The 25,852-nt window shown below is 39.4% G+C and overlaps 5 protein-coding genes and 1 pseudogene across 5 annotated transcripts; all 6 read left to right on the top strand.

Moving 5' to 3' along the window:
• The first annotated feature begins 4,182 nt into the window (after nt 1-4,182).
• Nucleotides 4,183-8,441, top strand: LOC117635411 (annotated as a pseudogene).
• Nucleotides 8,442-9,244: 803 nt separating this feature from the next.
• On the top strand, nt 9,245-10,961 carry LOC117634734 (UDP-glycosyltransferase 73C1-like). Its single transcript, XM_034368937.1, has one exon. The coding sequence runs from the start codon at nt 9,279-9,281 to the stop codon at nt 10,737-10,739; it is 1,461 nt and encodes a 486-aa protein (XP_034224828.1). The 5' UTR covers nt 9,245-9,278; the 3' UTR covers nt 10,740-10,961.
• A 1,308-nt stretch (nt 10,962-12,269) lies between these two features.
• On the top strand, nt 12,270-13,898 carry LOC117635410 (UDP-glycosyltransferase 73C1-like). The gene has a single exon (XM_034369737.1). It carries the CDS (start codon nt 12,426-12,428, stop codon nt 13,896-13,898), a length of 1,473 nt encoding a protein of 490 aa, XP_034225628.1. The 5' UTR covers nt 12,270-12,425.
• A 648-nt stretch (nt 13,899-14,546) lies between these two features.
• Nucleotides 14,547-16,250, top strand: LOC117634487 (UDP-glycosyltransferase 73C6-like). Its single transcript, XM_034368620.1, has one exon. It carries the CDS (start codon nt 14,591-14,593, stop codon nt 16,064-16,066), a length of 1,476 nt encoding a protein of 491 aa, XP_034224511.1. The 5' UTR covers nt 14,547-14,590; the 3' UTR covers nt 16,067-16,250.
• A 116-nt stretch (nt 16,251-16,366) lies between these two features.
• LOC117634486 (UDP-glycosyltransferase 73C4-like) lies at nt 16,367-18,181 on the top strand. The gene has a single exon (XM_034368618.1). The coding sequence runs from the start codon at nt 16,546-16,548 to the stop codon at nt 18,025-18,027; it is 1,482 nt and encodes a 493-aa protein (XP_034224509.1). The 5' UTR covers nt 16,367-16,545; the 3' UTR covers nt 18,028-18,181.
• Nucleotides 18,182-20,871: 2,690 nt separating this feature from the next.
• LOC117633646 (UDP-glycosyltransferase 73D1-like) lies at nt 20,872-22,704 on the top strand. The gene has a single exon (XM_034367310.1). The coding sequence runs from the start codon at nt 20,982-20,984 to the stop codon at nt 22,446-22,448; it is 1,467 nt and encodes a 488-aa protein (XP_034223201.1). The 5' UTR covers nt 20,872-20,981; the 3' UTR covers nt 22,449-22,704.
• Nucleotides 22,705-25,852: the final 3,148 nt, after the last annotated feature.

Below are 25,852 nucleotides of genomic sequence, written 5' to 3'. Positions count from 1 at the left end.
CACAGGTATTCGTTGTATCTTTGTTTACATTGACTGGCATCTTGTGGTAGAGGTACAATATGAATTAGTTACCTTTGATACAGGTATTACATTCTTAGCGTTGAAGAAAACTTCATCTCATATGTTTCTACCTAGGTATTTTTTACTATAGGTATTTTTCGTCGTCTACCCATTCACCAGGTATAATTAAATAACAGATGTGGAATCTATGTACTTTTCTGAGGAAAAAACCTGTGGTATAGGCATAGTTTTCTAATGCCACCTACATAATAGGTAGGTGTTTAAGGAAAACGAATCATTTCCAGAAAAACAATTCCAAATGATTTTTTATTATTTAGGGATTAAAAAATACTTTGTTTCGTTTAATTTAAGATCTATATTCAAAGTCATGGGTTTTTTTTCAAAGGAGAAGGTTCAAATATGAAAGGAAGGTTCTTCCTCAATTAAGTGAGAAGCACCCTTGACTGCATCCAACCACTAAAGCGTTTACATTGAAAGGTAATCTATTCAACCCTATGTGAGGAACTGCACTTCAGTAACCCAATGTCAGAAGACCCAATCCCTATTTTTTCGACAATTGATTTCTTACTTTTGACAATCAGGTTCCTAAAATTTTCGTATCCAAAAAAATCTCCATTAAAGTAGCAAGAAATCTGCAGCAACTGGGACGAAATCTGCAGCGCTTTGGACTAAATGAACATGATTGCAGGAAATAACCATGAAAGTTGGGATGTGTCGATCTATTTACCATTTCTATTTAATGGCATTGGAAGTAATTAAGTTTAAAAACAAGGACAAACTCTTTGTTTATATGTACACATGTTGACTTGGAGGACTTCTATTGAGGAGTCCAATATTGATGTCCTGCATCCATTATATCTAAAAAAATTAGGACTTGTAACAATTTCTTTATATTATATATATTAATATTATAGAAATTGTATATATACTTTAGCGTGCTACATATTATTACAAAAGTGTGTGTGGCGGGAGCTTGCTTTGTAGTGCATATCCGTTAATAGAAAGGCTCGTGTTTGAGTCTCATTGAAGTCATTCTACCTATTATTATTATTATTGAGAAATTGACAATTCCTTTGTTTGGCAACTTAAGCATGGAATTTATTAAATGACGCGCGGAAAAATCGTGGAAATTGAGGCATCAAACTCCCAAGTTTAATTTCCACCAAAATAGGCGTCATTTAACAATTTCCATAGTGCGAGAATTCATATTTTCCAGTGTGCCAAAACTTGTATTAAAAAAACAGAGCCGAACTTTTCATTAAAAGAAAAAAAATGCCAAAATTCATTTCACAATTATTGTTTATAAAATGATCTTTTTTATGGTTACGCTAGTACAATGGTATTATGATATTTTCGTGTTAAAGAGCACTCACATGATTGGGATGAAGAAATGCGATCTTATTTGAACCGTATGTACAATGGAAAAAAAGTTGATTGTATTGATCAATTCTGAATTAGCAGAAGTGCATTCAAAAGTTATGTAGAATTTTAGAAGAAAATGGTGGGTTGGTTCGAACAAGAAATATTTCAATTGAAAAATCTATAGCAATATTTTTGAAAATAATTACTCATAACTTGAAATACATAGTCATTGGTTTTGACTATTACCGTTCAATCGAAACAATTAGTCAACAATTTAACAGAGTCTTATATGCAATGATGAGAATTAGTGAAGAATACATAAAATTCTAGCCAAGTACTGTTGGGAGTTCCAAAAGAAGCAAATGGCAGTGATTTGAGGTACTTATATAACTAGAAAAGAAAAAAAGATTTTTATTTTATTTTTCAACTAGTTATCTTAAGTTTCATACTTATATTGTTTTATATTTCATGTTTAGAATTGTCTTGCGGCGCTTGATGGAACTCACATTCCAATAATAGTGTCGGCAGAAGAAAGACCAAGATAACGAAATATTTAATTTCTGTCATTTACAATTTACATGAGTTATCCAAATATTGAAATTTTCAATTTTCTGTCGTTTACAAAATTCGACATACATAAATCCAAACATTGAAATTTTCAATTGCCAGAAATTGAAATGACGGAAATCTAAATTCCGTCATTTTAGAATTCTATGTAATTTGCAATTCTTTCATCCAAACAGAGGCCTAAGGTATGTTTTTGTCATTACATGTTTATTGATGATGACTTTTAGTCATAAGTATTTTTGTATTAGATTATATGAGGCCCTAATTTAATGGGCCCTGCGGGCTGTATTCAATTGAGATTTTAAAAGATTATTTTGGGATAAATAAGTCTTGTGGTATTCAATTAAGACTTTTAAATCATCTAAACAAGTCTTGTAGTATTCCATTAAGACTATTAGGATTTTTTAAAGTGAGTGTCAAAATCTTGTGGTATTCAATCAAGACTTTAAACAAGTAACAAAAAGTCTTATGGTATTCAAAAACTTGTGAATTTCGAAGGATTTTTTCAAATGCGAAATTGTGTGAGACTTTTTAGTGAGATGTATCCCTATCTCAAATCCCACCCTAATCCATGAGACTTTTTGTTTTCACGTGAGATTGTTTTTTGTGCTCATCCACTTCGCCTTCTCTCAAAGCCAACTTCAACACCCAAAGCTTCACCGCCACCAGTCATCTCTGCAACTCTACCTGCAAACCCGCTTCACCTTCTCTACTGTACCTGCAAACCCACTTCACCTTCACTGCATATAGCCATGATTCATGTTGTTTACTCATAGGAGGTTTGGGAGAATTTCAAGGGAAGTAACTTTTCGTCTCTTCTTTCCTTTTACCCTTTTTTCCTAGGGAATAGTATACATTACAACCAAGCATATTGTTACTCTATACATGTTAACTTTCTTATGCAGGTTTTTTTTTGGAGCTTTGAGATTCAATGAAACTATCCATTAGACGAACAAGACTAGAAATTCACACAGAAGATGACCAACGAGAATACTTCTTTTTTGTTCTTGTTGCCTCGGTCAGCATGGATAGAAGAGAAAAATAAGGTGGTAGGGGATAGAAGAGAAAATACTACCACAAAAAAAAACATAGGGCAGAAACTCCACTTGCGTAGAACCATATGATATCTCATAACAGTAATAGTTCATAAGGTAACACCAGGAGCAGGGCTAGAATTGTAAACTATTTGAGTGGAGTTACTAGCTGTGCTGTAACATCCCACATCGACCAATGGAGAGGGAGTGATGTGCCTTATAAGTACATGCCCACCTCTATCTAGCACGAGGCCTTTTGGGAGCTCATTGGCTTCGAAGTCATGGGAACTCTGAAGTTAAGCAAATTGAGGCTAGAGCAATCCCAGGATGGGTGACCTATTGGGAAGTTGTTCGTGAGTTCCCAGAAACAAAACTATGAGGGCAGAGAGGGGAGCCTAAAGCGAACAATATCGTGCTACGGCGGAGCCGATCCCGGGATATGACAATTTGGTATCATAGTCACTCTGCCGTGTTGTGCGAGTGTGTCAACGAGGACGTCGGGCCCCTAAGGGGGGTGGATTGTAACATCCCACATTGACGAACGGAGAGGGGGTGATGTGCCTTATATGTACATGCTTGCCTCCATCTAGCACGAGGTCTTTTGAGAGCTCATTGACTTCGTAGTCATGGGAACTCCAAAGTTAAGCGAATTGAGGCTAAAAGAACCAGGAATCTGGGTCTCCCATCCAATTACCGGGTTCATATAGTTGACTGAATTGTTTAAAGTTTCACATTTTGGTTTGGGCTATGGCTTTATAGTCGAACCCAGTTGTAAATCCTATGATATAAATCCATATGGTCCTTTCAAATCTTATAAAATCTTATGATATAATCTTTAAAATTCAAAAGTTAAAAATCTTGATTATACAAAATTATCAATAAAATCTTATAAGTCATTATATTCTAATTAAATCAACTAGATTTTTTTATCCTTAAATAGTCTTTTAAAATCTCAATTGAATACACCCCCTAGTACACGAAAGAGAAAAGTCACAGGTGAAATTGTCCACAAAGGTCTTTTCTACTCGAATCTTTAGAATCTTCTTTGGACAAACTAATAATGTATAGGTATGCGCTTACGTCACCAACAAAGAACAATTGCCTGGAACCATCAAACCCTTGATGTATCAGTACTTAAACAGGATATTTAAGCCTGCCCAATTCATAGAACATTATTGTTGTTCACCCCTTTCTCTTAATTTCCATGGCTTCTCATCAAGACCACCAGCTTCACTTTGTGTTCTTTCCTCTAATGGCTTCAGGCCACATGATCCCATTGATAGACATTGCTAGATTGTTTGCACAACAAGGCATCATTGTCACCATATTCACCACCCCCCACAATGCAGCCCGATTTCAAGCAGTTCTTACTCGAGACATAGAATCCGGGCTCCAAATCCGAATAATCCAAGTGAAGTTTCCAGCCGAAGAAGTAGGATTGCCCGAAGGCTGCGAAAACTTCGACATGCTTCCTTCACCAAACTTGGTCGTCAATCTCTCTGCTGCAACTACCTTGCTTCACAAGCCAGTAGAGAAATTGTTTGAAGAGCTAACTCCAAAGCCAAACTGCATAATCTCAGACATGTGTTTAACATGGACAACCAGCATTGCCAGCAAGTATCACATTCCAAGGATATCTTTCTCTGGAAGAGGCTGCTTCTGTGACTTGTGCGTTCACAATTTGCGTGTATCCAACGTGCTTGAGAGTGTAACGTCTGATTCAGAGTACCTTGTTCTGCCTGACCTGCCTGATCGAATTGAGATGACGAAAGCTCAGCTTCCAGAGGGGACAGTGACAGCAAGACTGAAAGATTTTCGTGACAAAATAATAGCAGCTGAGACTGAGATGACAGGACCCGACCCGATTTTCGCTTTGAAAACCGAGCCGACTCCTGTGCGTGTCCGACACCTGGCAATTGTCGGACACAAATGACTTTTTTAACCTTTTTCTTAATTCATTTCCTTTCGACTTCTGCCGAAAATTCGGCAGAGTCTCCCCTGTATTTTGACCATACCCAAAGTCTTCCACCTGCCAAACAGTCTCAGAAATCCTACCAACAGCCAGACTAAATCAACAACAGTTTCCAACCTCAGTTCCTTAAGTTTAACAGGATATCAGAGCATTTCTATACAAATTTACAGGATTAACAAAAGAGTTACAACGAAATCCTACACTTTGGTGGTGGGGCGGGAGCTAAGCTGATGGCCCGGGTGGTTTCCTTCGTTCTTCTAAGGCCTGGGGGCGAAAAACAAGTTAAAATTGTGAGTGGACAAAAATAATGTTCGAGAAAACATTTGAGAACATAATAACCCCCGTTTTGAAAAAACATAGGGATAAAACTATAATCTGCTCATAATCAACTCGAAATATTCAATTAAACGTAAATACACATAATTTCATAAATATTCAATAATATGCACAATATATTCTAGTGATATGTACGGAGTATCAAAGATACTAATAGAAAGGCATGAAATTGTAACTGCATTAAAAACTTAAAATCCTTTAAAACTGCCACCTAATTGTACCCCTGATGGCCGTCAATTCCCTGGCAGGTCTCGGGCGTCACACAGGCTACCCGAGCCGCAAACTGGCGAAATCAGGGGACTATGATCAGCCTGATCCGCCGGCAGATCCTCGATGACACCAAGTCACTCGAGTCGCTCAGGCAGGATGCAGGGGACCGTAGTCAGCCTGATCCGCAATCCTGGCAGGTCTCGGGGACACAGAGTCAGCCGAGCCGCAATCCTGGCAGGTCTCGGGACATCAAGTCTGCCGAGCCGCAAATCCTGGCACTCACGGTCCGAGCGTCCCCGGAACTCGTGAGGCAAGTCAAGTGCACTGACTAACTGAAATCAGACCGGATGTCCGTCGACGTCGGTCCAACTCTGGGTAATCACCAACTGTAGGGCGGGTACATGGTGGTCTGAAATAACTGTTTCTGATAAAAACTGATCTACTCTGAACTCTGGTAAATCTGAACTAAATCACTAATTTGGCCTCAAAATCACAAATCTGCTGCTTGTCTAGTTTTATAAAAATAAGGGCATTGCATCATAAAATTTATGCTGAAATTACTTATTCAAGATCAAATATAAAATATAATTATAAAATCTTTTTGAGAAAGAAAAGTCCACTCACTGCTGGTCCGAGCTAGCTGGACCTCTCGAGGGTCTCTCCTGTGAATAGCCGGACTCCTGGTGCCTGCTTAATCAAGATTAATAAATTAAACAACTGCTGGATAAATAAAATTTAAATTAAACACCCTGCCCCCGGCTCCTAGAAATACATGTGTTTCATCCTGAGTTACTCCTATGCCCACATTAGCCCTTTCTGACACTGGGACCGGTTTTGGAAGGTCCGATGCTCTGTTAAGCGAGAAACCGTCAGATCGGCGGACCCGGGACCTGTGGGGTCCACGGTGTCCGATGGCCGATCGGAGCTTCCCGGAAGGTTTCTCATACAACGGGAACCATGTTCTGCGAATTTGGTCCGAATCGGACGGTCGGATTGGCCAAAATCGCGTTATCGTTTAAAACTCAAACCCTAGCCCCATGGTTCGCGATTTCGGAGTATCCGGGACTCCGATTCGCAATCCGTCGAATCCTACGCGATCCTGAAATCACGTAGACCGACATATCCAAAATTCAGCGCGATCCAACGATTAAACGGTACTGCACCCACGGATCGCGCGATATGGAAAATCCGTTCGGGGCTCAAACGGACTCCGAATTGAGATCCGCGAAATCCCACGCGCTCGTGACGACACAAGGACCTCAAAACTGGCCAGAGCCGTGCCACCACCCTGGCCCACGCGCCGCCACACGCGCGGGGCAGATCGGGTGTCCAAAGCGATTCGTGTGTGCCGAAAAATCGTGGAACCGAGACTCCAAACTCCTACCCTAGGTAAAACACCCTATTTGGAGTCACTTTTGTTCTTGGACCACCCCCAAAAAGTGGCCGAAAATGGCCGATCACGGCGGCCGAAGTTCGGCCGATTTTCAAATCGAAAATCGAGTGATCTAGAGATTGAATCGATCTAAACCCAGCCAACCAGCAGATAGAGCACGAGAAATAGGTGAAAATCTCTACCTCACTCGACTGATTTGGTTGAGAAACGGAGGAGATCGAGCGACTGGAAGTTCGAGCGAGCCGATAGGAAGTTTTCCCAGTTTCCGGCCAGAATCCGCCGTGCGCAGGGCTGGGGCTGGTCGGGAAATGTCGGCGGGCAAGCTGCGGTTCGGATGGGACCGGCGCCGGAGATCAGCTCGCGGTGTGGCGGTTGCTAGGGCGGCTGGAATAGGGAGAGGTCGCGGGCTGCTGCAATCGGGAGAGAGGAGAGAGAATGACGCGGGGAGAGAGAAAAACAGGGATAAAAATCTGACTTTGACCAAATTACCATTTTGCCCCTCGCGATGTTTTGATCGTAATTTCTTCGTTAAAACTCCGATTCGGGTCTACTCCGTGTCTACGGACTCGTTTCGCCGTGCTCTACGCAACGGCACAAGCAGAATTCCCGAATTCTTCTCGGATCAAAAAGTCAAATTTTTCCCCTTAAAAAAATGCGAGGGCAAAACCGTCTTTTGGCTAGAATAAAGAAATCTTAATTTTTAGATATTTTGGTTTGGGTTCTTACATGAGACATATGGGATGATCATGAATACTTTTGAGGAATTGGAGCCAGCATATGTTCAAGCATACAAGGTAACAAAGGATAAACTCTGGTGCATTGGCCCTGCTTCCCTATGCAACAAGGATGACTTGGACAAGGCACAAAGAGGTAACAAGGTGTCCATTGATGAGCTTCATAGCTTCAAGTGGCTTGACTCAAGGGCACCAGCTTCTGTAATTTATGTTTGCCTTGGAAGTATGTGTAACCTCAGCTCTGAACAGTTGATAGAGATTGGATTGGCATTAGAGGTGTCGAATAAACCGTTCATTTGGGTTGTAAGGGGTTGCAATGAAACACAGGAATTGGAGAAGTGGATTGCAGAAAGTGGCTTTGAGGAAAGGAACAAAGCAAGGAGCCTCGTGATTCGGGGTTGGGCTCCGCAGACACTCATATTATCACACCTTGCAGTTGGTGGGTTCTTGACACATTGTGGCTGGAATTCCACATTGGAAGGGATTTGTGCTGGGGTGCCTTTGCTCACATGGCCAATGTTTGGGGACAATTTCTGAATGAGAAACTTGTTGAACAGATCCTAAAGATTGCAGTGAGAGTTGGGGTGGAATTTCCAGTGAAATGGGGAGAGGAGGAGAAGATTAGGGTGGTGGTAAGAAAGGAAAAGGTGAAGGAGGCCATAGAGAAATTGATGGATGGAGAAGAAAGCCAAGGGAGAAGAGAGAGAGCCAGAGAGTTAGCAGAGATGGCAAAGAGAGCAGTAGCAGAAGGTGGATCTTCTGACCTCAACATTAAACGGCTAATCCAAGAGATCAAAGAACTAACTGCATAAAAAGAAACTAAGAAGAGTTTGAATGTTCTTTTCTCAAGCATACTGCTTACTGCATACATTCTGTTCTGTAATGATTGTAATGCAGTTGTTTATTTTACTATTGTTGTTCTCATTACTGTCCTTAGGTTGATTTGGAATGTTATTACGTTCATTTAGATGCTTAAGATAAAAACTACACACTTGGATTGGATGGATCCATTGGACCTCAAATCACCCAGCCAAAAGAGACTTAAAGTCTATGGAGCCATATCGTGACTGTATCGATGGAGTATCGGAGCCGTATGTTTTGATGCCATATCGGTGCCGTATTGTATCCGGGCCGTATCTAATACTCGCATACCCTCAATTTTTGGCGTATCGGTGCAAAACACACCCTTAGTCTTTTCTGTCCTCCCTGCACAAACCAATGCAATGGTTACTCACAGAATGCTTACATCTCACAATTTGCTACTTCACAATGAAGAATTTCTTTAGCCATAGTCAAAGTTGGCTGCTGCAAAACTTCTCACACCATATCTTGTGGGGCCAATCACCATGATATTTTCGTATTCAACGTATAAATGCAACTTTGGGCTTAGTAGTGGCCCCCTGTAAGTTTGTCTTAGTACATGAAAGAGAGAGGTCATAGGTAACAGTCCACAAACCTCTTTGCTACTCTTGAGTCATTAGAATCTTCTTTGGATAAACTTAATAATGTATAGGTATGCGCTTACGTCACCAACACAGAACAATTGACTGGTAGCATCAAAGCTTTGATGTATCAGTACTTAAATAAGAGACTTAAGCCTGCTTAATTCATAGAACATTATTGTTGTTCATCCCTTCCTCTTAATTTCCATGGCTTCTCATCAAGACCACCAGCTTCACTTTGTGTTCTTTCCTCTAATGGCTTCAGGCCACATGATCCCATTGATAGACATTGCTAGATTGTTTGCACAACAAGGCATCATTGTCACCATATTCACCACACCCCACAATGCAGCCAGATTTCAAACAGTTCTTACTCGAGACCTAGAATCTGGGCTCCAAATCCGCGTAATCCAAGTGAAATTTCCAGCCGAAGAAGCAGGATTGCCCGAAGGCTGCGAAAACTTCGACATGCTACCTTCACCAGACTTGGTCTTCAATTGCTTTGCTGCAACTGCCTTGCTTCACAAGCCAGTAGAGAAATTGTTTGAAGAGCTCACTCCAAAGCCAAATTGCATAATCTCAGACATGAGTTTTCCATGGACTTATGACATTGCTAGCAAGCATCACATTCCAAGGATATCTTTTGGTGGAACAAACTGCGTCAGTTTCTTGTGCGTTCACAATTTGAGCGTATCCAATGTGCTTGAGAGTGTAACGTCTGATTCAGAGCACCTTGTTCTGCCCGACCTGCCAGATCGAATTGAGATGACGAAAGCTCAGCTTCCAGATGGGTCAGTGACACCAACAGTGAAAGATTTTTTTGACAAAATGGGAGCAGTAGAAACGGAGACATATGGGATGATCGTGAATACTTTTGAGGAATTGGAGCCAGCATATGTTCAAGCATACAAAAAGGTAAAAAATGATAAACTCTGGTGCATTGGCCCTGCTTCCCTATGCAACAAAGATGACTTGGACAAGGCACAAAGGGGCAACAAAGTCTCCATTGATGAACTTCACTGCTTCAAATGGCTCGACTCATGGGCAACAGCTTCTGTACTTTATGCTTGCTTTGGAAGTATGTGTCACCTCAGCTGTGAACAGTTGATAGAGATTGGATTGGCGTTAGAGGCATCAAATAAACCGTTCATTTGGGTTGTAAGGGGCTGCATTGAAATACAGGAATTGGAGAAATGGATTGCAGAAAGTGGATTTGAGGAAAGGAACAGAGCAAGGAGCCTCGTGATTCATGGTTGGGCTCCGCAGACGCTTATATTATCACACCCTGCAGTTGGTGGGTTCTTGACACATTGTGGCTGGAATTCCACATTGGAAGGGATTTGTGCTGGGGTGCCTTTGCTCACATGGCCACTGCATGGGGACCAATTTATAAATGAGAAACTTGTTGAACAGATTCTAAAGATTTCAGTGAGAGTTGGTGTGGAATTTTCAGTTTTGTGGGGAGAGGAGGAGAAGATTAGGGTGGTTTTGAGAAAGGAGAAGGTGAAGGAGGCCATAGAGAAATTGATGGATGGAGAAGAAAGCCAAGGGAGAAGAGAGAGAGCCAGAGAGTTAGCAAAGATGGCAAAGAGAGCAGTAGCAGAAGGTGGATCTTCTCACCTCAACATAAAACAGCTAATCCAAGAGATCAAAGAACTAACTGCATAAACACAAACTAAGAAGAGTTTTTTTTTAATTTTTTGGAAGAAAAAACTAAGAAGAGTTTGAATGTTCTTTTCTCAAGCATACTGCTTACTGCATACATTCTGCTCTGTAATTATTGTAATGCAGTTGTTTATTTTACTATTGCTCTCATTACTGTCTTTAGTTTGATTTGGAATGTTATTAGGTTGATTTAGAAGAACCAAATATAGGTGTGTTTTCGGCCTATTAATTTTTGTAAAAACAATAATTAAACAAAATAAGAAAATTGGTGTGTAAAGAGAAATCAAAATGACCACCCCAAATCACTTATATTAATAAACCGAACCGACCTAAACTATTCTTATTGGTTCGGTTTATGGTTCGACCAAATTATTATCGACATGGTCGGTTTGATTCACAATTTAGGCTCTAGACCAAACCAAACTGAACGGTGTCCAGCCTACCTTCGCATGTTATCCAACGGCTGCTGCAAAAAAGAATCTGACAGAGCAACCTACCGTTAGGTGCTCAGTGAGATCCCAGCAAATATCTTTGTATGTTCCATATTTAGCAATGGGAGATGCTTCGCGTAACTCCAGAAATTCTTGGATAACAAAGGCAAGGGAGAAGAGAGAGAGCCAGAGAGTTTGGGGAGATGGCAAAGAAAGAAGGTGGATCGTCTGACCTTAACATTACACAGCTAAAAGCTCTAACCAATTTGTACAGAATTCCACTATTTCCTTCTTTTACCTTATATGGTAATAGCAGGGGCTATTTCATATGATCTTTCATGTTCCATATTTAGATGTGTGGGAGATATTAATGTTGTTGGAGTTGCGTGGTTCGGTACAAGTCATGAATGATGATTAGTGTAATCTTACATTGGAGGAGTATCACAATAATCTATTGCTTAAAAGTAAGTAGTCCCTTGCTAACTGCGCCGAGATGTTTTAAGATAAAAACTCCACGCCTGGACCACTGGATACTTTCACTCTCTAGTCTTTTCTTTCCTCTGTCACTCACTCAATGCTTACATCTCACAATCTGTTGATTTCTTAAAACAAGTCTAACCCTAAAACTTCATAAAAAATTCAAAACATTAAATAGGGCATCAAAGTAATTTAATAATCAAAATTAAATTCAATATGGCCAGCTGTCATTTGTTGGTTTGTTTATAGAAATTAAATAGTGTAAAATTTATCTATATTATTAGTGCAAAAAATAAGTACATGACTAAATATTTCTATAATAAACTAACTTAGTCGGTTAGAACTCTCCTATATATAGGCTTGTTGCCTTGACAAATATATAAGCTGAAAAACAACCAGCTGTCCTATATCCCACTAAGGCTTATATCTAAGCTTTGTACCTTTTCTCCTCATTCAAATAAAATTACTTTGTTACTCTTGTAAAAGTTTCTATTCATAGTCAAGCTATTGTCCCAAACACTAAAACCAACTATTTCCTAAACCTCTTCATCCATAAACAACATTTTCTTCTCTGAGTCATAATCTTCTTTGGATAAACTAATACATGTATACGTATGCTCTTACATATCTTCTTTGGATAAACTAATACACGTATAAACAAAGAACAATTGACTGGCAGCATCAAAGTTTTTATATATAGCAGTACTTAAATAAGAAACTTAAGCCTGCTTAATTCATTTCATAGAACATTATTGTTGTTCATCTCTTCCCCTTAATTTCCATGGCTTCTCATCAAGACCACCAGCTTCACTTTGTGTTCTTTCCTCTAATGGCTTCAGGACACATGATCCCATTGATAGACATTGCTAGATTGTTTGCACAACAAGGCATCATTGTCACCATATTCACAACACCCCACAACGCAGCCCGATTTCAAGCAGTTCTTACTCGAGACATAGAATCCAGGCTCCAAATCCACGTAATCCAAGTGAAATTTCCAGCGGAAGAAGCAGGATTGCCCGAAGGCTGCGAAAACTTCGACATGCTACCTTCACCAGAATTGGTCTTCAATTTCTTTGCTGCAACTGCCCTGCTTCACAAGCCAGTAGAGAAATTATTTGAAGAGCTCACTCCAAAGCCAAATTGCATAATCTCAGACGTGACTTTTCCATGGACATCTAGCATTGCTAGCAAGCATCACATTCCAAGGATATCTTTTGGTGGAACAGGCTGCTTCAGCTTCTTGTGCGCTCACAATTTGCGCGTATCCAACGTGCTTGAGAGTGTAACGTCTGATTCAGAGTACCTTGTTCTGCCCGACCTGCCTGATCGAATTGAGATGACAAAAGCTCAGCTTCCAGACGGGACAGTGACAGCAAAACTGAAAGATATTGGTGACGAAATGGCAGCAGCTGACACAGAGACATATGGGATGATCATGAATACTTTTGAGGAATTGGAGCCAGCATATGTTAAAGAATACAAAAAGGTAAAGAAGGATAAACTCTGGTGCATTGGCCCTGCTTCCCTATGCAACAAAGACGACTTGGACAAGGCACAAAGGGGCAACAAAGTCTCCATTGATGAACTTCACTGCTTCAAGTGGCTTGATTCATGGGCACCAGCTTCTGTACTTTATGCTTGCCTTGGAAGTATGTGTAACCTCAGCTCTGAACAGTTGGTAGAGATTGGATTGGCGTTAGAGGCATCAAATAAACCGTTCATTTGGGTTGTAAGGGGCTGCAGAGAATCACAGGAATTGGAGAAGTGGATTGCAGAAAGTGGATTTGAGGAAAGGAACAAAGCAAGGAGCCTCTTGATTCGGGGTTGGGCTCCCCAGACGCTCATATTATCGCACCCTGCAGTTGGTGGGTTCTTGACACATTGTGGCTGGAACTCCACATTGGAAGGGATTTGTGCTGGGGTGCCTTTGCTCACATGGCCACTTTTTGGGGACCAATTTATGAATGAGAAATTTGTTGAACAGATTCTAAAGATTGCAGTGAGAGTTGGTGTGGAATTTCCAGTGACTTGGGGAGAGGAGGAGAAGATTAGGAGGGTGTTGAGAAAGAAGAAAGTGAAGGAGGCCATAGAGAAATTGATGGATGGAAAAGAAAGCCAAGGAAGGAGAGAGAGAGCCAGAGAGTTAGCAGAGATGGCAAAGAGAGCAGTAGCAGAAGGTGGATCTTCTTACCTGAACATTAAACAGCTAATCCAAGAGATCAAAGAACTAAATTGCATAAACACAAACTAAAAAGGATGTGAAGGATCTTTTCTCAAGCATACTGCTTACTGCATAGATTTTTGAAATGATTATAATGCAGTTTTTTATTTCACTATTTGTCTCATTACTGTACTTAGGTTGATTTGGAAGAACCAAATATAGGTGTGTTTCAGCCTATTAATTTTGTAAAAGCAATAATTAAACAAAAAATAAGAAAATTGGTGTGAAATAGAAATCGAAATGACCACCCGAAATCGCGAATCTTGATAAACTGAACCGGCCTAAACTAATCTTATTGGTTTGGCTTACGGTTCCACTTGGTCAGTTCGATTAACAATTTGGTGTTGAAGAATACACGAGTCCCACATCGGGAACTTAACAAAATAGAAAGTCTCATAAAATAAATGGTTTCACTCCTAATAACATCGAGACCTTTTGTATAAAACCCCACACTCATATTTAGCAATAGAAGTGCTATAGAAAACAGAGAATGACATGGGAAGACAATGAGAGTTTTGTAACATTATACTGTCCATAGAACAGAATTTTGTTTTACTCTCTCAACCACTAAAATATTCTTGGATAAGTCAATGCACATATATACGTATGCTCTTACGTCACCAGCAAAGCAGTTTGCTATATATAAATCACTACTCATTAAGCAAGTAACTTAAGCAGTTCATGGAACATTTATAGTTGTTTATCAATTCCATTTAGTTTCCATGGCTTCTCATCAACAAAGCCAGCTTCACTTTCTCTTGTTGCCCTTTCCGGCCTCAGGCCACTTGATCCCAATGACAGACATTGGCAGACTGTTGGCACAACAAGGGATCCTTGTCACCCTAGTCACCACCCCACATAATGCAGCACGTGTTGAAGCAGTCGTTACTCGAGCCATAGAATCCGGGCTCCAAATCCGGTTAATCCAACTGAAATTTCCAAGTGAAGAAGCAGGATTGCCTGATGGTTGCGAGAACCCTGACATGCTACCTTCACAAGACCTGATCTTGAATTTTTTTGCAGCAACTGCCCTGCTTCAACAGCCGGTAGAGAAACTGTTTGAAGAGCTTATCCCGAAGCCGAACTGCATAATCTCAGACATGTGTCTTCCATGGACAGCCAGCATTGCCAGCAAGTTTCACATTCCGAGGATATCGTTCAGTGGAACATGCTGCTTCTGTCTCTTGTTCATTCACAATTTGCGCGTATCCAAAGTTCTTGAGAATGTAACATCCGAATCAGAGTACCTTGTTGTACCTGACTTGCCTGATCGAATTGAGATAACGAAAGCTCAGGTTTCTGGGAGACTGACAACAAGAGTGGAAGGTTTTACTGAGAAAGTGGCAGCAGCTGAGATGGAGTCATATGGGATGATCATGAATACTTTTGAGGAATTGGAGCCAGAATATGTTAAAGAATACAGGAATGCAAGAAAGAATAAAGTCTGGTGCATTGGCCCTGCTTCACTATGCAACAAAGATGACTTGGACAAGGCACAAAGGGGTAACAAGGCCTCAATTGATGAACATCACTGCTTGAAGTGGCTTGACTCATGGGCACCAGGTTCTGTAGTTTATGCTTGCCTTGGAAGTATGTGTAACCTCATCTCGGAACAACTGATAGAGCTTGGGTCGGGGTTAGAGGCATCAAATAAACCGTTCATTTGGGTTGTGAGGGGATGCAAGCAATCAGAGGAACTGGAGAAATGGATTTCAGAAAATGGATTCAAGGAAAGAACGAAAGAAAGGAGCCTTCTGATTCGGGGTTGGGCTCCACAAACACTTATATTATCACACCCTGCAATTGGCGGGTTCTTAACACACTGTGGCTGGAACTCCACATTGGAAGCGATATGTGCCGGGCTGCCCTTGATCACATGGCCACTGTTTTCAGACCAATTCCTCAATGAGAAACTAGTTGAACAGATTCTAAAGATTGCAGTGAAAGTTGGGGTGGAATATCCAGTGAAGTGGGGAGAGGAGGAGAAGATTGGGGTGTTGGTGAAAAAGGAAAATGTGAAGGAGGCCATAGAAAAATTGATGGATGGAGAAGAAAGCCAAGGCAGAAGAGAAAGAGCTAAAAAGTTTGGAGAGATGGCAAGGAGAGCAGTAGAAGAAGGGGGATCTTCTCACCTCAACATTGCACTGCTAATCCAAGATATCATGCAACAGGGAAGTAACAGCAGTCAGACAAACTAAGAAGAGATCATGTGACATACTTATCATATGGCATGTTGCTGCTGACTACCCATTATTAAAGCATATCCCCAAACCCACTTAATGTTATTTTCATGGTGTGCCTCAGTTGGTACTTCCTCAGTTGCTACCTCCTCTAATCTTAAACTAAATAATATTATATCTCTAATCAAGGGATTTGGGTCAATGCGTTGTATAGTTAGTCAAAGTTTTAAAGTATCTAGATTAAAGCATCCAATTATTGTGATAGCATCTTTCAGACTCCTAAAACATCCAAAATGAAAAATATTAACAAATTCAGAAGAGACAATTGGGATATCTTTATCATAAAACAAACCAAGATGTAAGCTCTGACCTCACTATATTCCAATCCATCTAATTAAAAAAGACCACACACATACACACACACACACTAAAGTCCATCTTCATCCAGATTTGGATATCTTTGATTTATTATCAATCTCTTCTCTCCAACAATTCCAATGGCAATGGCTTCAGAATCCCATGATGATCAGCTGCACTTTGTTTTGATACCATTGATGTCTCCAGGCCACCTTATACCAATGGCAGACAATGCCAAGCTATTAGCAGAGCGTGGTGTGGTTGTTACAATTGTAACCACACCCCTCAATGCCATCAGAATCAAACCGATCATCGATCGTTCCATCGATTCTGGTCTCCCTATCCAACTTGTCCAGTTCAGTTTGCCACTTCAAGAGTTTGGCTTGCCAGAGGGATGTGAAAACATGGACTCAGTTCCCTCAAGAAAATTGTTTTGGAATTTCTTTGCTGCAGTTGACAAGCTGCAAGAACCACTTGAGAAATTTCTTGAAACTATGAAACCCAATCCCAGCTGCATAATAGCTGATAAATATATGGCATGGACGGCTAACATTGCTCGAAAGTTTCGGATCCCAAGGCTTTTGTTTGATGGGACTAGTTGCTTCACTCTCTTGTGTTCTCATAACATACAAGAACACAAGGTCCTAGAGAGTGTCTCAGGATCAGAGCCTTTTTTGGTGCCTGGTTTGCCTGATGAGATTGAGCTTACTAAATTCCAACTTCCGGGGAATATGAATCCAGGTTCAGAAGATTTCAGTAGTCTTCACGACAAAGTAAAAGAATCTGAAGAAGGGGCATATGGGATTGTTGTCAATAGCTTTGAGGAGCTGGAGTTCGAATACGTCAAAGAGTTCAAAAAGGTCAATCGGGGTAGAGTTTGGAGCATTGGCCCAGTTTCACTATCCAACAAGACAGATTTGGACAAGGCTCAGAGAGGCAACATGGCCTCAATTGATGAAAACAAGTGCTTGAACTGGCTTGGTTCATGGCCTCAGAGCTCAGTGGTTTATGTATGTCTTGGAAGCCTTAGCCAAGTTACAACCCTTCAATTGGTAGAGCTTGGTTTGGGGTTAGAAGCATCGAACCGGCCTTTCGTGTGGGTGATCAGCAGAAACAAAATAGATGAATGGGAAAAATGGCTATTGGAAGATGGATTTGAGGAGAGGATAAAAGGGAGAGGTTTGTTGATCCATGGTTGGGCACCACAGGTGCTTATATTGTCACACCCTGCAGTTGGAGGATTTCTAACACATTGTGGTTGGAACTCAACATTGGAAGGCATTTGTGCTGGAATTCCAATGATCACATGGCCCTTTTTTGCTGAGCAGTTCTACAATGAGAAGTTTATAGTGCAAGTCCTGAAGATTGGTGAGAGTGTGGGGGCTAAAGTTGCAATTCCCTTGGGGGAACAAGAGATATCTAAGGTGTTGGTGAAGAGGGTTGAGTTTAAGGAAGCTATAGACAAAGTTATGATCAAGGAAGGGAAAGAAGGAGAAGATAGAAGGAAGAGAGCAAGAGAGCTTGCAGTTTTGGCCAAGAAGGCTACAGAAGGAGGAGGATCTTCTTACCTCAACATGACATTGTTGATTGAAGATATAAGATCGTGCAAAGCAAACAACTAGCAATATCCATTTAGGGTAAGAGCACATGAATCATTTTAAAATTTGTAGTTAAATGTTTTGCCATTAAATGCTTTTAATTAGCTGTTTGGAACTTCGGTGCATGATTAGAATTGCCAAAATTCAATCAAATACTCCTGTGCTTATCCAAATTTGAACTTTCTATTTCATTGTCAATCTTTCCCATTAATCTGACTGCCCATTTCATTCTGAATACCATCTGTGAATTTGCCCAAGAGGTGACCTTATCCTTTTGACAGACATGTCCAGATAGGCACTGGATGGTGTGCTTGTCCCAATTTACAGTAGTGTGAGTATAATATGGACTACAACCCGGCCCACTAAAGCTCATTGAACACTAGAGACACAACCAAAGATAGAAGAGCCCAAAGTAGAAGCCCAGAAAAGCAGGATGAAAAATTGAGTGAAAGACAAAGTTGAAAAATTGAGTGAAAGACAAAGTTTGAGATTACTAGTTTTTATTTTTTTATTTTTATACAAGAGATATTGGAGGAGTGAGGAATCGAACCTAAGGCCATCTCCAAGTGAGGGCTATACCTCAAATATAACCCAAAATTCCCAAAATCCATCTCCAAGAGTGGGCTATACAAAGATTACAAAAAAAGGGAGGGTTACACAAAGGGCCAATTCCTAAAATGAGAGCCACATGTGGCCCTTTGGCCTAAATACTTAGATGGGGCCCACCTGACGTCATCTAACAATTAGGTGATGTCATAAAAGCTTTTTTTTTAATCCGAAAAAAATGATTTTTTTATTTTAAAAAACCTAAATTTTTTTTATAAATGCCTACCTCATTCTTACATAATTTCTCACCACATCTTCATCATTTTACATATTATACTTCCTCAATTTCATCATTTTACATAATTTCTCACAATCTCTTTATTCTTTTACAAACTATCCTTCTTTTTTTTTCTTTTTTTTTTTCCATTTAAATTAATTTTTAAGTTCTTTTTAGAAATAGAAAAAATATAATCATTAATCTATAGGGCTAATCATGTGCCGACAAGTGGATGTAAAAAATCCTATCCCAAAATATTTTTCTTTTGTCAAATGTATTTTAAATAGGGTATAAATAGTAGTTTAATTAAATTAACTAATAAATTTACATCATATACTTAAAACTATTAAAATATTAAATTTAGCCCTTTATTGCCGGAGACGATTAAAATGTAGTCTAAAACTATTCCTTATAAAATCATTTTTTAGAGGATTAAATGTAGCCCTCCCCACCTGAAGATGACATAAGACCTCAGATGCATGCGTAAATACTATTAGCTAATTGAGTTACAAGTCCTTGTCTGATAAATTAAGTGTTTAAAATTGTTTTAAAAAGAGGTAGTAACTCAAGTAACTAAAAATATTTATATATGTACTCATTGTTATGTGTTCAATTTCCTATCTCCTAATTTGTATAAATAATAAAATATAAAAGCTTAGCATCAATTTTCGATGAAACAGAACATGTTAATGTGTTTTTGTGATTGAGATGTTTAAGGGTATAAAGAGTACTTCCAGTTTCTGGTCGGAAAATAATACTTCCTATAAGAGATATAATATATATACAAATTGATACCGTGACTGCTCACCTGCTTGGTTGTTATGACACATCAAACCTGCTAACACGTCGTTGCTAAATAAAGTATAATATGCTTTAGTTACCCTGTCAATTTGTTTTAATACTCTTTGATACATTCATTTTCATTTGTGGAGTTGTTCAAGCAGATGTTGATAATTATCAATCCTCAATGAACGAAACTCTTGAAAATGATTACACAACATATAACGACATGACGCTTATCGTTAATGTAGAGACATGAAGGAAACTCTTATAAATAAATCTCTCTTTTATTTTTGTCACTGAACTGGACAAAACAACGTGTAGCTAACGTTGTGTCCAGGTCAGTGAAGCTAGAGTTCAAAAAAACAAACCTCTTTCCATAGAAATTGAAGTTGTTGAAACCTATGGGCACGCAAAGTATTGACTGAGGCAAAACCAAATGGGGGGTTAAGCCATTGGATATGTAACAGAAGAGACTAACATGCATGTGTAAAAGCATATGCTTATAAAAAAAAAACTTAGAATCTGTCCAAGTCAAGCACGTAGTAAGTAAACCACTATATCCCTAAGCGGAAAAAAAATCATAAGACTTGTAATATGAGGTGACTTTATACATGAGATCCAACCACACATCTTACACATATAGAAATTGACCCAGTCTTATTTCCATTTTATTATTATTTTTTTAAATCTTTTTTGTAAGGGCAATTGACTCAGTCTTATTACTATTATATTATTTAATTTCTTCATAAATTTCATTTACCACCCAGTTCTAAAGTCATGAGTGTTGCTCACTCTATCCTCAACTTTGTTCATTAACCAAGAGGGTTGGAAATTGGAACATTCTTAGTTCCCCTAGAAGGGAAATTGAATTTTGACCACACTTGACCAAACTAGAGAAGCCCTTTAGTATTCATGAGGAAATTATATCTTCCCTTCTGGACAATCAATCAAAATCTACAACTTCGGTGCAGGGTTTGGATGCTTCTCTTAATGATTAGAATCTGAGGATAAAATTAACTGCACCGGTAACACTCACTCACTCATCATAGTGATAGATCATGTCCAAATTTACAGTTTTTTTGCACGCAATTAAAAAAAAAAACACATACACACTTGGGCCATGTAGGGTAATGAAATTGCATCTGAACATGACTCGATCAAACCCACAATTTTGTTGTTTTTATTTGACTATGCATTATTCAAAGTCAAGCTAGCATTGGGAGACTAGGGTCCGCCGAAATCCAATAGTATAGCCAATGTTGTCGACATCATATTTACAGATCTTCTTTCTGAAACCATACAGACACTTAATAATCTTTCTAGGGAAGAAGACCTGTAACCAATTTTATTTTTTTCTTCCCTTTTTTCCGATATGGCTTCTCTGGCCAGGCAGAAGCAGCCTCACTTTGTCTTAATCCCACTCATGGCACAAGGCCACATGATCCCCATGGTAGACATGGCTAGGCTTATTGCAGAGCGTGGGGTGATGGTCAGCTTGGTCACTACCCCATACAATGCCTCAAGGTTTGAGGCAACAATTTCCAGAGCAGTAAAATCTGGCCTTCAAATAGCTCTTGTGGAAATCCCATTTCCATGCCAGGAAGTGGGGCTTCCAATTGAGTGTGAGAATCTTGACATGTTGCCATCAAGAAACCTGCTCAGAAAATTCTATGAGGCTCTAAATCTGCTACAAGAACCGCTCGAACGCTACCTTAACGAGAACAATCTGCCTCCGAGCTGCATAATATCCGACAAGGCCCTATCATGGACGTTGAAAACATCTCAGAAATTCAACATTCCGAGGATTGTTTTCCATGGGATGTGCTGCTTCTCACTGCTGAGCTCTCATAATGTCAAGTCCTCTGATGTTCTCCACTCTGTCACCTCTGACTACGAACCTTTTGTAGTGCCAGGGTTGCCCCAGAGGATTGAGATCACGAAGGCCCAGCTGCCCGGATCATTTGTTACCCTACCCGATTTGGAAGATTTTCGGGAGAAGATACAAGAGGCAGAATCAAAGTCTTATGGGGTTGTGGTGAATAGCTTTAATGAATTGGAACATGGTTGTGCTGAGGAGTTGGAGAAGGTGCTTGGTAAAAAGGTTTGGTGCATTGGGCCTGTTTCTTTGTGCAACAGAAACAATTTGGACAGGTTTTCGAGAGGCAACAAAGCTTCAATTGATGAGATGCAATGCTTGGAGTGGCTTCACTCTATGAAACCAAGGTCTGTCATTTATGCTTGTCTTGGAAGCCTTTGCAGACTAGTTCCATCACAATTGATAGAACTTGGGCTTGGTTTAGAGGCATCAGGGCAACCATTTATCTGGGTGATAAAAACAAGTGAGAAATATTCACAATTGGAGAAGTGGTTGGTGGAGGAAAGATTTGAGGAAAGGATCAAGGGGAGGGGTCTTTTGATCAAAGGTTGGGCTCCACAAGTTCTTATTCTCTCAAGTCCTGCAGTTGCAGGGTTCTTAACTCACTGTGGTTGGAACTCAACAATAGAAGGGGCATGTTCTGGTGTGCCAATGATAACATGGCCTCTATTCGCAGAGCAGTTCTTCAACGAAAAGCTGATCATAGAGGTGCTAAGGATCGGTGTTCGGGTAGGTGTAGAAGTCCCGGTTAGGTGGGGGGATGAAGAGAAAGTTGGAGTGTCGGTCAAGAAAGATGGAGTGAAGAAGGCAATAGAAGCACTGATGGATGAGGGTGAAGAAGGCGAAAGGAGAAGAAAGAGAGCAAGAGAAGTTGGAGAGAAGGGTACAAGGGCAATGGAAGAAGGAGGGTCATCTCACTCAAGCATGTCATCTTTAATTCAAGATGTTATGGAACAAACCTAGTACTCAAGATAAATGTTAAAAGCTTCAATCAATTCCAGCAATAATGATCTCTTAGGCCAAATGCATGGCATCTCACATAAAGTATATGGCCGTAAGGTAAGGCAGAGGTTTCAAATCTTGGATTGTTGCAACTACAACCTGGATATAAGCAAGAGTTCGGTCAATGTAACAATTTCAACTTTCAGTTGCAAATATTTTAATTTCCTCCAAAATGTTAGCTTACTACTGCATCGTAAATAACTAGTTATTTTCACTACTTTGTGGTATATGTTATATGAGTTGCACATGTAATTTGGCAACAGCTTGGTTTCAATTCAAGTATATTGTCTTGTTCTTTTATTACTCCTCTCCGCCCACCGTTGTCCCAATGAGGGTTGGAGCCACACTTTGGCCCGAAGTGGCGGTGGCACCCCCAAAACTCCAGCATTTCATGTAAAACGTATATCAATATATTGAAAAATCTATATTATTGGCCCCTAAGTAATAAATTCGCCACTGATCTTGATCTTCATTTTAACATGTAGTTTATTTTCTATTTTCTATTTTCATATTCAAATAGTATTGAATATTGTTCACATAAATTTTTGGTAATACAGAAAGGATCTAGTACAAGAAAATCCCACTGTTTTGAGTAATTAAAAATGCCATCCCACTTGATTATTATTTTAGTTAAATATAAAATAACTGTTTGTTTTCCGAGAGCTCGCTGTTCCTACTAGCGCAAGTAGTGGATCGTATTATGTTTTTATTTCTATATACTTGACAATATTATTATTTTTCAATTTGGTCAGCTTTTCAACAACAACAAAACTAATTGTGAATGCGTATGCTGATGTTGATGGGCTTGGTTCTTTTTCAATATTGGAGTGGTTAGCTTACGCCCGATATAAACCAAAAGGTCCAAACCAACCACATGCATATTAGGGGTGGGCATCGAGACCGAAAAACCAGAACACCGAATTGAATCGGTGAAAAAAAATTGGTTGATCAAAAAAGTCAACAAACCGAATCGGAACTGGACCCAACTAGTTCCAGTTTTGGTTTTATACGGCACCACACCGGACCGGACAGGTCATGTATATATTTTTATTTTTACAAAATTTTAAAATCTAATGCCATATTTTAAATTTTATAATCACTATTTTTCCAAGTTCAAATTCAAAAAATTTCGAAATGTATGAATTGGATTATTTGTTAATTTTTAAGTCAAAAAATAAAATAATAAATAATAAAAAAAATTTTGAAAAAAATTAAATTAATAATCTAGTTCAAAACTAGAACCGGTCAGAATAGAACCGGCTGGTTTTTGAAATTTTTTTTGCCTAAATCGGACTGAACCGGACCGATTAAATAGTATCGATTTCAATTTTAGTTTGAGGTGAGAACCAAACCGAACCGAACCGCGCCCACCCCTAATGCATATCCATGTTAAAGATTCTCAAATACCTAATTCATCTAGATTCAAACAGTCAACAAAAAAGTCATAAGCATTTTTAGAGCGTACAAGTTACAGTGAAGTCATAGAAATTCTTATTCACAAAATTAGTTGGGAAATGTTGTGTTAGGAACAATATTTGTTTGTGGGAATTTTTTATGTATTCTTCTCCTTGTAGGAGTCATATTTATAATACAACGAAACTTGAATGGACAAGTAAATAATAAATTCATAAATCTATTTACAGTAGGAAATCAAGAATTAAAGTAAATCAATTACAATTATAATAGGAATTCTTGATGTGTAAGGAAAGTAAGTCAATAGTCCACAAGTCACGCCAACACTCCTCTTCACGTTGGTGCATAGATGTTGCCAATGCCCAACTGATCCAGTGAATTGTGGAATGCTTTACTGGAAACCGTCTTTGTCAAAATATCCACTAATTGATCCTTGGATTTCACAAAATGAAACTGAAACACTTTAGCCTCAAGCTTTTGTTTGATGAAGTGTCGATCCACCTCAACATGTTTAGTACGATCATGCTGAACCAGATTCTGTGCAATGGCTATAGCAGCCTTGTTGTCACAAAAGAGATTCATTGTGGATGTAGGTTTATACCCAAGTTCAGTAAGCAACTTTCTTAACCAAATAAGTTTACAAATCCCTTTAGTCATGCCTTTGAACTCGGCTTCTGCACTAGATAAAGCTACTACATTCTGTTTCTTGCTCCTTCATGTCAGAAATTTACCTCCCACGAATGTGAAGTAACCCGATGTGAATTTTCTACCTATTACATTACCTGCCCAATCTGCATCTGAATAACCATCAATATTTAGATGACCATGCTTTGAGAACATAAGTCCTTTATCAGGTGCAGACTTCAAATATCTAAGTATCTGAAGAACTGCATTCATGTGGTCTTCACTTGGAGAGTGCATAAATTAACTGACAATGCTTACAGCATAAGCAATGCATGGTCGAGTATGTGACAAATAGATCAATCTTCCCACTAACCTTTGGTATCTTTCTTTGTTAGTTGGAACTTGATCCGGTTATTCTCCAAGATAATGATTCTGAACAATAGGAGTTTCCACAGGTTTGCAATCTAGTATTCCTGTGTCTGTCAACAAGTCCAAGACATATTTCCTTTAAGAGAGAAATATGCCTTGCTGATATCGAGCCACGTTAATTCCCAAGAAATACTTGAGTCCACCTAGATCCTTCATCTCAAACTCAGTAGCCAAATAGTCTTGTAGCTGTGATATTTCCTGTTTATCATTCCCAGTAATAATCATATCATCAACATAGATTATTAATGCTGTTACCTTCCCTTTCCGATATTTCAAGAACATAGTATGATCTGAGTTGCTATGTTTGAAACCATTGTTCTTTATTGCCATGGTGAACCGTCCAAACCATGCACGTGGTGACTGTTTCAATCCATACAATGCTTTTCGTAACTTGCATACTGTTCCAGTCTGAGTAGTATTATATCTAGGAGGAATGTCCATGTACACCTCCTCCGTGAGTTCGCCACGTAGAAAAGCATTATTTACATCAAACTGGTGTAATGGCCAATCCAAATTAGCTACAAAGGACAATAAAACTCTGACGGTGTTCAACTTTGCAACTAGTGCAAAGGTTTCTTCATAGTCTATACTATACGTCTATGTGTACCATTTTGCCACAAGTCTTGCCTTGTGTCGCTCGATAGATCCATCTGCATTGCGTTTTATAGTAAACACCTATCTACATCCGATAGTCTTTTTTCCTCGTGGTATAGTCTCCAATGTCCAAGTCTGATTTTTCTCAAGAGCTTTCATCTCATCTTTTATAGCTTGGACTCACTTAGGATTTTTCAATGCTTCAGAGACCTTGGTTGGAATATGGATAACAAAAAATTGATGCACAAAAGCCTTGAGTGGTTCAGACTGCTTCTCAGTGGATACATGATTTGCAATTAGATACT

The sequence above is a fragment of the Prunus dulcis genome, chromosome 7 (assembly GCF_902201215.1).
Source record: "Prunus dulcis chromosome 7, ALMONDv2, whole genome shotgun sequence".
Classification (NCBI taxonomy): domain Eukaryota; kingdom Viridiplantae; phylum Streptophyta; class Magnoliopsida; order Rosales; family Rosaceae; genus Prunus; species Prunus dulcis.
This window is presented reverse-complemented; position numbering and strand designations above follow the sequence as displayed.